The sequence below is a fragment of the Vespa velutina genome, chromosome 1, assembly GCF_912470025.1.
Source record: "Vespa velutina chromosome 1, iVesVel2.1, whole genome shotgun sequence".
Lineage (NCBI taxonomy): Eukaryota > Metazoa > Arthropoda > Insecta > Hymenoptera > Vespidae > Vespa > Vespa velutina.
Genome location: NC_062188.1, coordinates 302,886 through 315,411, shown reverse-complemented (window position 1 = coordinate 315,411; position 12,526 = coordinate 302,886). Strand labels below are relative to the sequence as shown.

At 47.4% G+C, this 12,526-nt stretch overlaps 1 protein-coding gene across 15 annotated transcripts in view; it reads left to right on the top strand.

Annotated features, from left to right (window-relative positions):
* LOC124953951 (DNA N6-methyl adenine demethylase) overlaps positions 1-12,526 on the top strand; it is a 186,644-nt gene that overhangs the window by 136,019 nt on the left and 38,099 nt on the right. For 10 of the 15 annotated variants that reach the window (XM_047506184.1, XM_047506123.1, XM_047506167.1 and 7 more), the window contains exons 3-4: positions 108-325; positions 1,027-1,220. The exons of 1 other annotated variant lie outside the window; for it this stretch is intronic. In XM_047506184.1, coding sequence (XP_047362140.1) covers positions 1,139-1,220 — 82 coding nt within the window. In that variant the 5' untranslated portion in view covers positions 108-325; positions 1,027-1,138. Of the gene's footprint in view, positions 1-93; positions 326-1,026; positions 1,221-12,526 lie in introns of all 15 variants that reach the window. 4 more of the 15 variants (XM_047506150.1, XM_047506119.1, XM_047506131.1 and 1 more) reach the window with 1 other exon arrangement.

The window sequence follows — 12,526 nt, the reverse complement described above, 5'->3', positions numbered from 1 at the left end:
TACGTCTTCTTCTCTTTCCTTTTTTTTTTTTTTTTTTTTCTTCTTCCCTTTCCTTTCGCAAAGCTGAAAAGCCGAAAGCATAACGAGAAAAAGTTCTTCTCCCGTAGGATTATACTAACGGCCGAGCCTCTACGTCCTCGTCGACCAGTACTTCCGGCCCTCGGTCGAACAACAGTAGCAACGTGGCGGCGGACTCCAGCGGCGTCCTCGAGAACAAGGTCGCCAAGGGCGATTCCAAATTGAAAGCAAAGTCGAAAAGGGCTGAAAATTTCAAGGAGAAGGATCGAGAGAGAAAGGACGCTAGGCGCGATAACAAGGACGAAAGGTGAATATATTTCTTTATTCTTTTTTTATTTTTCCATGGACATTGGATCCTTCTCGAAATAGTCCATCGATAGGACGCGCGAACATAAACGTTCCTAACGAGCGACTTCCTCTTGAAAGCTCGAACGATTTGAAAGTTTGCAGGTCACTTTCTTACGATCCAGCTGCGCGTAATTTTCTTTGAACTTTAGCAAGATCGGCCGATAAGCGTCGGGCTCTCTCCTTCCCTCGCGAATAACCGATCGATCCATCAACGATGTTGGACAAGCTAATATGTATGTACGCAGAGATAACTACGTCGTTTGAAAGTATCGCTCCGTCGATAAGTTCATGTTATAAAATTGGTACTTTTCGAGTGTCGATTGATCCATCATTCGTCGATCGAGAAGATACAAAAAGCACGAAGGCTCTTCTTTCCTCGAGAAGGAAGGATCCAAGATCGAGGCGACACTTTGTTTTGCCGGCGTTCCTGCGCGCGGCGTCCATCCTTCCTTCCTTCCTTCCTTCCTTTCTTCCTTCCTTCCTTCCTTCCTTCGTTCCTTCCTTCGTTCGTTCCTTCTTTCTTTCTTTCTTTCTTTCTTTCTTTCTTTCTTTCTTTCTTTCTTTCTTTCCCTCCTTTCTTCGGTCTCTTCCCCAAAGCGACGTATGAAAGATTAATTCGCAAAACTCGGCCCTTTCGGTCCGATCCCCTTGGATCCGCAGAGACGCTGGGAACGGTAAGAAAAGCACGACGAAGGCTTCGCCGCAGCAGGATAAAACGACGGTGGACGTGGCAGGAAGGAAGACGGCGGGTGTTCCAATATCAGGAGCAGAGATGGCCGAAGGCAATCAGTCGCCGCCGAAGGCGGAGGTCGACGACTCGCCCCTTCAGCATGCCATGGATCGCAACAAGGAGTGTGAGTACGCTTTTACCTTACCTTTTCACTCGATTATCTTTTTTCGATTGGACGAGAAGATCTTTATTATTTATTACAATGCGTTGTTTTATTATACGTTGAATTCAGCTCGATGTTCAGCGGTCAAGGCTGCAAAGGTAGTCCATAGCGCTGTTGTCGCGTTGTTGATCGGTAAGATGAGTGGTAAAGCAGTAACGCGTACGTTATTCCATTCGCAGCTCGATCGACCGTATCCACGTTCAGCCTGTCGGGAAGGAGGAAGTCTCGTCCCTCCGTTCGGAATAAGCGATGAAAAGGTCTAACGGTCCTCTCAGAACGACGACGAACGTTTCCGATCGATCGATCGATCGGTCCGAGAGGGAGACTTTTATTATGCAAGCCGTTCGTGTTTTACGCGCTCTCGTCAACGAACGATGCACCACCACCATCATCCTTGCAGAGTTGTACTTTTGTTGTACGCGCTCGTGCAAAGGCGCCTATAATAATCGATGGAGGAGGGCCCGCCTATCTTCCTCCCTCCATCCCCCTCCCCCCACCCCACCCACCTCTCTCGCCCACCCCACACTCGTTTTTAACGTTCACTGGGGCCTTGCCCCATTATGCTCACGGCAACTATAATCATCCGCTCGTTATTCGCCCTAACACCGATCCCCCGAGAGTGATGCTCTCGATTATCGATTCGGAATCCGACCATTTTTTATCCAATAAAAACGGCCAAGGGGCCTTTTTATCACCGCGTAAAATGCACCTCTTCTATTTCATTTGCCGCTTCCGCCGCCGGATACCGATACCCGGATTATCCCTTATTCTTTCCCCTCTTGGAGAGTGTACAAGTTTTTTTGTTTTCTTTTCTTTCTTTTTCTTTTTTTCATCGACCGTGCGAACCTTTTCACTTATCCAATAGTTATCCAATAAAAGTACGATCGAAATGGACATTGTCAGGAGAGAGAGAGAGAGAGAGAGAGAGAAAGCAATATGTGAAACAAAGAAGGTTACTCCTCGCTCTCCTCCGCTTCATCGTCGAGGAACGGGCGAAGAAGCGAGAGGAGAAAAGCAGTACGTGCGAGCTTTTATCCGGCAGCGAATTCCGTTGCGTACGTACCTATATCGATACACCGAGTCCGCGGTCGAGTCCGAAGCCGAGTCGAGTTCTCCTCATTAAATCCGCGGACCACCGTTCGCAGTCTTTAGAACGTCATTTTGTCGCGTTTATCGACCGCCTTTTTCTGCAATTACTTTTTGTGATCTCGGGATCCGGAGGAGAGACTCTCCTACCTGCCGCGAGTATCTTGGATCGTATTTGCTCGTACCGCTTACGACACTTGTGTACCTATCGTCGTCGTACGTGTACGTACGTAGGTTGCGTGTGCCACCAGTGACGCGCCGGCACTCATTCCCATTATTCCATTGATTTCGACGAGTCTCTTTAAGCGGACGATCTTTGCCAAGTTAAATATATATACACACACACGCGCACACACACATACATGTATAAATTTTTGTTTACGTACATTATATATTCTTATTGCGGAACAGGTAGAGGACGCTCAAAGTTCGATTTTCTATCGCGGAACGGGAATAGACTCGTTTCGCGCGCGCGAAAAGCCCAAGGAAGAGGAAGAAGGTGGTGGGGATAGACGAGTTCCGTTCGCTCTAAATCCTGGACGCCAGTGTTCGAGGACAAGTTACTCATATACGCGCACCCGAGGTAGTACCTTTGACGAGAGCACCTGCGCGTTTGTGTGCGTGGCGCGAGCACACTGTATCTAGCACGTTCTGCAAAAGAAAGAGCACGTGTAAGGTGCGCTCGGCCGCAAACTATAAGCGGAGAAATATAGGTATATAGACGGGAAAGAGAGACAGAAGGCGTGCCTATTTATAACGATGATATCATCGTCGATTACCTACGCTTTCGCGTGGACAATCGTAAATTCCGTAGCTCGCAGAAAGGGTGCGAGAAACTTATTCGATATCGAACCTCCCTGATATTTCTTTATCTCTTTTTCTTTTTCTTTTTTCGCGAGTCAAAGACTCGAGGAGTGTAGGCACACGAGTTTTCGATAAAATCGAACTCCCGTCCTCTCTCTCTCTCTCTCTCTCTCTCTCTGCCTTTCATTTTCTCTCGATAGATCCGGTAAAGTAAAATTTCTTCTTTTTCCTCGAGGATTCCTAGGAATCGATCGAGAGTACAGACCAAGAAAGACGCTAGGAAGTTTGTCGAAGCGGACGACACGATATCGGTCCACGTCAAACTTTCACCTTTAAAGTATCGCGCGTACCTTTCCAACCAAGTCTTTTCTCGGTCGAGTAATTCGCTCCTTCGGACATCGACACGCGCTTTTGCCTGTCGAACGATGAAAATAAGAAATAAAGAAAGATGTTGCAATTTAAAGAGAAGAGAGAGAGAGAGAGAGAGAGAGAGAGAGAAGGAGAGAAAAAAGAAATAAGATGGACGTTTAATCGCAGCCGAAATATTATCATTACGAGGCGAGGACGATCTCTCGCCTTATCGCCTTAGGTCGTATTTCCTAAGGAGAAAATGATGTCGGAATCTCGCGTTATAACGGAGGGACCTCCTTTCGGTGCTATAAAGACGATAACCTCGAACGTATCTCGTATCGGGTCGCGTTTAACGAGACGTCGTCATTAATGAAACGTCCCACGCGACACGCTCGTTTTCCATAACAAACGACGAAAGGCAACGACGCAAACGGAAGATGGGCCTTCTCCGAGCACACGCGAGGAAGTATTCTCGACTCGCGTGGAAACGAATTTCGTAATGACCAACTAATTGGTGGACGCGATAAAACGTTCGAGATTTCGAGAGACACCGGCAATTAAGAAGAACCACGTCGTTTTCCTCCTGACTCCTTCTCGTTCGACCTCATAGGTCCGATATTCGATTCTTTATTCCTACGATCTAAAGAGTCAAGAGTCAATTCTACCTTCGTGCCGTTATACTTGCGTTGACCAAGATCTAGCGCGAAGACGTTGTTGTTTAATCATCGCAAGTTCTTTGGCACGTATCTCTAACGCGAAGCGATAAGAGCTCTTTCGAAGAAACGGAAGAAACTCGATCTGACGTTTTCTTCCAATTCGTTGGGAAGATGATCGCTGAGAATGACCGCGGTCTCTCTCTCTCTCGCGCGCGCGCGCACACCTCCTAATTATACGGCGCAACGATAATGTAGCAGGGCTCGCTTTGAAAAATCGACCGGTCTCCAATAATTACACGGCGTTTCGCGCCGAGACGAAAAGCGCTTTTTCTTCGTCCTTCCCTTCCCTCCTAGTTTCATTAACTTTTGATCGAATTTCCCGAAAACGTTTAACGCCATTACGAGATTCGCGGTAAATCCATGAGCACGTGCGAATATCGTAAGACCGATTCTGCCCGGTATACGAGGTGTCGTTAAGGACGACAAAATAATCTTTCTTAGTCGCACGCACCATCATTTCCACATTGAGTATGTTATGTCAATCGTACGCGGTGATCGCGAGGGATCGATTTCTGCGTCACGCTTATAAATAAATCCTGCGTTATCGTTGCATATTCATACGCATCGACGTGCTTCGTGTTCCTGTGGGCGAACCGGCTCGAGATATGTCGAATCGAAGTGGCCGCGCTCTCTCGTGTTCGGAAAGTATAGCATTCAAATTTGCGCGCATGCCGGTCCTCGTCGTCGTCGTCGTCGTCGCCGTCGTCGTCGTCGTCGTCGTCGACTTTGCGTTCGCGTGTTCGCGAACAAAAATCCGTGCGCGGCGTGCGTGCAGGCGCAAAAAAAAAAGAGGCACACGTTCGGCGGCGGCGGCGGCGCAGACTACCCACGCACGCAACATGCTGTTTTATAGTGCCTCTCCAATCGCTCGCTCCTTCGTTCGAGACGTGCCACGTGCCCTCCAAACGCAATCTCGACGATCGTTTCCTTCGCGACGGCTTTCCCTCGCGACTACACTTTCCTTTCTTTTCTTCCTTTTACTCCTTTTATTTTTGATCTCTTCGAAGGACCGCGAGAGACTTTCTTTCGTCCGCTTCAACGTAGCGTGCGAAACTTTGATTTATCTCTTGGCGAACAGAACGCCGTGGATGTCTCATTAGTGGGACATCGAATCAACTGAGATTATCGATATATTCTACCGTCTACGTCTTTATGTAATACCAAGATTTATGGAATATGAATTTCGCTTCAGTATTCGCCTGAAGAACAAGAAGGATAATAATAAGAGAGAAGGAAGGATAAATAATAGAGATTTCGTTAGGTAGAGTCGCTAAAAGAAAAGGAAAAGCAAAGGTTCGTTCGAACAAGGAGGAGGAATGCGTGCATCGAAAGGAGGCGGCGAATTGAAATTCAACGACGTCGGCGACGGAAAACATCGACGGAGAGGAAGGAAGTGACGTTAGTTGGTATTCAAGGCTGACCGATCGATCGATCGAAAGCGAGGCGAGAGAGGAGAGGTGGTGAAGAGTTCGGCGCTAAAGAAGAAGAGAAAGAAAGAGAGGGATCTTTGAGAGCCAAAGAACTCCGATGACCGAGTCCGCTGTTATAACGTTAGCGACTACCTTAGCATCGTTTCTTGCGCGACGCCCACGCGTAGCGAATTAAACGGGACATCCTCTCTTCCTTCCGCGAGCGTTCGTGCTCGGAAACTCCTAATTCGAGTCTTTGCCACGATCGACGACTCAACTTTGATGCAGCTCCTTCGCTACTATTCGGTATTTAATTAATTCGCTACTATTCGCTTCTTTCGGTATTTAATTAATAATAAAATAAATAAAGGAATTTCGTGAGAGATCGAAGAAGACGACAACGTCGAGCCGACCTGAGACAGTTCTGTAGCCCACGCGCCATTGTGATCGGTGCGAATCGATCGGCGGCCACCTGGTGAACGCCGCGTATCTCTTTTCTCCTTCGACGAGTGACGCGCGGTCGCGAGAAAAATTTCATTCTCGAACGCGGCTCTCCTTATGAGAAGAGACCACCGCTGCCACGACCGACAAGGACGCACCGATCCGACACAACCGACACCGTTATTATTATTACAGATCGCCATAATCGGCCGATCTTTTATTCTCCCTTATTTATTTTCATTGTTACGGAGAAACGTGTTCAAAGGAAATCGAGATACTCGCACTCGTTCAAAGTCTTGTCTACGTTTACCTAGAATCGCTCGACTTTTATTTTTCTACGATTTTCTACGATTTTTTCAAGGATTACGTAAGATAGACCGAGAGCTCGCGCAAACGCTCTTAATCGTTTCCTTTCTTCGTACTTTTTTCCATCCCCCTTGTCTTTACGCTCGAATAGAAAGGATCCTAACAACGCTTCGCGTATCAGGGTCGGGCCGCGTTGCAATTAAGTCATTAAAATCATACCATTCCTTGCGATTACCGTGCGCGCTATTAAACCATATCTATCATACTTTTTAAATAGGACATCGCTCTCGCGATCGTCTTTTATCGGACTTATCCAAACTAATACTCGCCGCTATATCTATAAAGAACGGCGGCGTACAAAGATCGATTAAAACGAAGAAAATTCATTTCTATGTCATTTTTCCTTATCGGAAGTTCGTCTACAAGGACGCTCGAACGTACCTATTAACGAGAATTATCATCGGCGTAACACGAGGCGCTTTGTTCCGCGAACAGACTCGCGGAAGCTACGAAAAATAATCGGAATCTATAAAATTTTTCAATATTTCCGCAATCCTTAACGGTCCGTATAATTTCCTCTCGAAACGCGCGTTCGTTCCACTTTGTCCTCGTCGTCTAAGAACAAAATCCATGTCTCCCTCCTTCACCGATTTCTCTTCGGACGACTATAACTCGGAGAAAAGAATCGACTTGTCAGCTTTCCAGGACAATACACCACCATTGTCTATTATCCTTTTTCGCGCTTCCTTACACGCTTGCCAATAATCGAGATTGCCAAGCTCGATATTCGCATTTATTCTTTTCTCCGCGAGTTCTTTATGCGAGTTCGGAGTTTGTTTTACGCGTTCGTCATCAACAACCTCCATGTTTATTACGTGCCCGCGCGTTATTTATAACGCGATGCGATGGAAAAGGCCACATATGGTTTCCGATTAGTGGTCAGGAGGAGATTGAGCAACGGTATTTAGTAAGCCGAGGATGCAACAGTCCCGTCGCGACTCCTTCCTCCCAGGCTTGCGGTCCTTCGCAGAGAGTCCTTCGCAGAGTCCTTCGCCTTTTGAACCGGCTTGAAGTCTACCTTCGAGCATATGATTTTCTCCACCGCGCTAACCACCGCCGTTCAATCTATCGAGATTCGAAACGTTATTAGGATCGTCGTAACTCTAAGTCAGCCGACAATTTCTAATGTTCGTAGGAGAGAAAAACGAGTCGCACGGTGTTATATACCTATCATCTGTCGTACTACGGTACATACTGATATGCCGTCTAGCTTATTCTTCGAAATCGATAAAAATTCAAGAACGATGTTGCAATCAGGCGCAATTATTAGGCCGCAATTAGTTTCGTTGCGTCTTCGCTACCTGCTTTCTGCGATTTCGTACGAAGGCAAATTATTCCGTACTTTGTGTCGCTGCGCTCGCTAACGTTTTCGCCGCGACGTAATGAAATGGTAATAACAACGTTGCGATTCCGGACGAAACCGCCGCGCCGGCGTCATTACGCGGCTAATGTGGGAAATCGTCGCTGCTGGAGGAAGATGAGAGAGCAAGAATGAGAGAGGAGGAGGAGGAGGAGGAGGAAGAGGAGAGAGAGAGAGAGAGAGAGAGAGAGAGAGAGAGAGAGAAAGAAAGAGAGGTGTTTGCTCCCTCCATCGCGGTTGGCATGCCGCGACGATGCTCTCTCGAGCTCGACGTGAATTCCGAAGCGGTGAAAGCGCGACGTACCTACTTGTTTTTAATTTAACCGCTGTCTTCGCACCGACGTGGATGCACCGAATATTCGACTTTCGACGGGGCGTCGACGACGCTGTCGTCTCCCGGGAGACAAGAAAATTATAGCGATGCGCGGAAAAGTCGGACGACAGATTTAATTACGGAGTCGAGCGCTCAGAGAAGAGAACGAATCGAAGAAATAGGATTTTTTCGGCGCGTCTACTTCTCGGTCGCCCGCGGCAGTATCATCGTGCCGCCGTCTTATACGCGACGAATAAAGAGACGAAAATAATTACCACCTCGGCGAGTAATTACGAGCCAGTCAAAAGGGACGAGGGAACGTTAATCGAGCTGCGCGCAACGACGCATTCGATAATTTCCTTTTCCCCCCTCTCTACGGCGCTTTCTCGCGAGTTTCGCGAGATCGGACCCGACTCGAGCTCCTCGGACCCATCGAGCAAGCCAACCGAGAGAGAAGGAATTACGAAAGGAGGGAAGGGCTTTGATCGAGGCGAGATACAAATTGCTAATTACCTAATTAGACCCACTGACCCACAATGGACGCGACCACCCGGTATGCGCTCGCGTGCTGCGAGCGCTTCGAGAATCGCGCCTCGCCTTTCATCGTACCCTTTATTCTCGTAATTTCCGCGCTAATATCTTCTCGCGTAGCTGGTGAGAGGCGCAAGCGCGTCGTTTCGAGGCCCTCGGCGTTTTTAATTTCAACAAACGTTAACGTTACTTCCCCCTACAAGAATCGCCTATTTTATCTGATCTTTAGTCGATTCAGGTTTCTACTTGAGGTTACGATAAGGCCTCGTCGTTTTGTATCGTCGAAAATAAAGAAAAGATTTTTTTTTTTTTTTTATAAATCGCAAGGCGCGATACCCTTTTGTGAAAGGAATAAACGAATTTCATTGAGTGGCGACAGATAAGCCGAGCCCTGGCGTCATAAACAAGCGATTATCTTAATTAAGTGGGAATTGTTTTGGCCCACGCAAACCGAGCACCACCGGACAGACCGCCGCGACTCTCTGCCCACGTGTGTGCAATCCAGCGTGTCCGGCTCGAAAGGACTCGAAAGAAAAGATCCACGTGCTTTTAACTCTCCCAACTTGCGAATTGTCAAATTTTCGACGCTCCAATGACTCGTCGAATAAACTATATTGATTTCGTCCGAAGAAAGATGATGATATTCTAATTATATATTAGTGCGATGCGAACAGATTTACGGTGCATTGCGAGACTCTACGCCAATGTGCCTCCTTTTTAATAAGTCGCGCGCATAACTCTTGCAGTCGACTTAAGTCTTAACATCTGTAAATCCATAAATCTCGGCTCCAGCCTTGTACAAATTATAAACGTATTTTCCAGTTCTCTTCAGGCGGATTACTCGAGTCGCATAAAATTGCGATAATCCCAGCATCGAATCGCGTTCGTAAACATATTCCTTTGGTATTCTTCATCTTCCTCTCGTTTCATGTTGCAATTTAGCGGCGGCCGATTATGAAAATCTCGTAAGGAGTATTTACGGGTACCATCTCTAAAATGCGTTGCCTCTGAGCATGACGCAATTCGATGTTTATTCCTCCTTCGATTCATCGAACGAGCGAACAATTTATACTCGATTTTTGGGGACGCATCTTTGATAATTTCCTAGCAAAAATTGGAAAGGCAGATGGAAAAATGTTTTCGCGCACGCGCGCGCGCAAGAGAGAGAGAGAGAAAGAGGAGGGACGGGTTCGCTTTGTTTTCTCATCGAGAAGAAACGAGAACGAGCGGAGGAGGATGTTTATCCGAGGAAAAGTGAGTCCACGCGTGGCTCCTTCCTCCGCGAACGAGTACGAGTATACGAGGACGATGATGGGGCAAAAGGAGAACTGTCCTTGAGTCGGACGACGACGACGACGACGACGACGACGACGACGACGACGACGACGACGACGACAACGACAACGACGTACACCTACGACACGCGGAAGATGGAAAAGCCGTTCTCCTAATGCGTGTAGGCGAAATGTATCAAGGCTGCCTCGAGCTCGAGTCGTTTCTTGTCGCCACTTGTCGCCAATCTCTGACGTTTAAATAGGCGAACCGAAGTGATAAATTATGTCTCGGCTCAAAGTCCTGCCTCGGCACGAAACGAGAATCCTTCGTGGACGGTGAAATGGCTTAGATTCGTTTCTTCGAAGACCGATCTCCCGAGGTGACCGAAATTTACACCGCAAAAGACACGCTCCTTTTTTTTTTTTTGCTCCTTTTTGATGCGCACGAAGAAGGGAAATGAGAGTTCTCGGATGAAACGAGCGTGTAATGACCGAACATATGAAAAATTTGCAATTAACTCTGGCCGGGCGCGGTACCGATGTCGCGTCGGTGTAATTGGTTTTGCAGAAAACTTACGTGTTTTCACGGCATTTGCATAATGTGCGAGGTGAACACGGTCGATCGATCGGTTAATTTAAATACCGAATATATCGGCAAAGTCGTCGCCATCGTCCTCGTCGTCGAGAAGAGCGTGCGCGAGCTTACGAGCAACCTGGTCGCCATTAACGTGTAATTATCGTTACTTATTGCTGGTAAACGCCGACTCTGCTGCGGTGTACACCGAGAGACTCTCTTGCCGATACACCAGCTCGTAGATTATTCTAATCTAAAGAAGTGGCTAATCCGATCGTCGATCGTAATCTAGTCCCTCTTCCCTCTCCTCTTCTTCCCCTCTTTTTCTCCCTTCTTTCTCGTACGAGAAATCGAAACTCTTTAATGGGCTCTGCCATCTATTTCGTTACATTTTCTACATTTTATAAATACGGTTTATCTGGAAATTGTGATTTTTGGTTGAAAAAAGAGAGGAACGCGGAAAGGAAGAGATGGTGCTCATGGGTGCTCCGGAGAAAAAGAGCCGTAATATCGTGTTTCGCGGCTCAAAGTCGGCGGCGCCGTTGCGAAAGGCCCCGGGGCTAGAGCACGGCGTGTCGGCATGTTTCGCTTGGTTTGGAACCAAGACCCAAAGCTCCGACTCGACGTGCACCGGCACAAAAACAGCAGGGGTCAGCGAGGTCGGCAACGGTGTTCCCCTGGGGCCCGTTGTCATGCGATATGTTGCTCGTACGTTATGATAGTGCCCTCGCTCGCGCCGGTATAGCCGCTTTCTGTTTTGTCACTGAGCCTCCTCTCTTCTCTCTTCTTCTCCTTTCGTACTTTTCGTCTATTATTCGAAAGAACGATAGTTCTCTCGCCTCGATGAAGAATGTCTCCTCGATGGTATCGTGCTGAGAATTAATAGGACATCAAAGCCACGATTTCTCTTCCGTCGGTGGACCTTCCCAAAACGGTCGGCAATACATTTTATTTAACTTTTAAGCTCCTGCTTGGAACGTTCAACGATTTCCATTGCCACGCGAAAACGTCTAAATTTCCAAATGTTTTCGAGTACGAGTACTCTCTTTACCTCGTTCGACGTCAAGTGGACGTTTTTACGGTTATCGAAACGCCGGTATGCGCGCGCGCGCGCACGAGAGAGAGAGAGAGAGAGAGAGAGAAAGCGTAGAGAAGAAGGAAACCCAATGACATAGGTACCGGTACAAATTTATCTTTGTTCCGAACTTTCACGCACCGCGACATCGACAGAGGGATCGGGCAAACGAGTTCGTGGCGCGTTCACAAAAGTCAGCTCGTGTGACATACGCGCCGATATCCACGAGAGAACGTTCCTCTCTTTTCTTTTTTCTTTTTTCTTTTTCTTCTTCCTTTCTTCTCCTCTCCCCCTTCCTCTCGTGTATCTTCGAAAGACCTCTCCTAGTCCTCTTGTGAGAGAGAGAGAGAGAGAGAGAGAGAGAGAGAGAGAGAGAGAAGAACACCGATGAGTCACGCGTTTTTCGAGCCGAACACGTGAGAAATTTCGCGGCGCTACCTTAACGTTCCTCCGAGAAAAAAATCGCTCCACGAAGAGGTCCTTCGCGAGTAGACCTTCGATTTATAATCTCCGTCGTTTCGCTTTTGTCTGCTCCTTAATCGGACGATATTTAAAGCGCTCCCTCTTTCTCTCTTTTGCTTTTTATTGCAACAACGGGGATTGCGCAAGATTGGGCACCTACGACATCGCACGTAAAAAAGAGAACCTCCAGATATCGCTCCTCGTCGTTTACCACGAAAATTTCCTTTTCAAAGGGATAGAACCGAAATTTCTTTCAGACTGCAAAAATAACTACGGAGTACGAACTATAAAAATGACTATAAAGAGAGTATAAGCAAACCGAGGGAGAACAATGGAACCGACGAAGAAAAGAGATTTTGCGAAGCAACGTCTCGGAGACTGCGACTTTACGATTCTGTGGAATAGCCAGCCAACATTTAACTGTCGCGCGATATTTATCATTTCTCGTATAATAGGATCTGACGCAGCTGGTCCTCTCGTTTTTACTTTTCTTATTTTCTCTTCC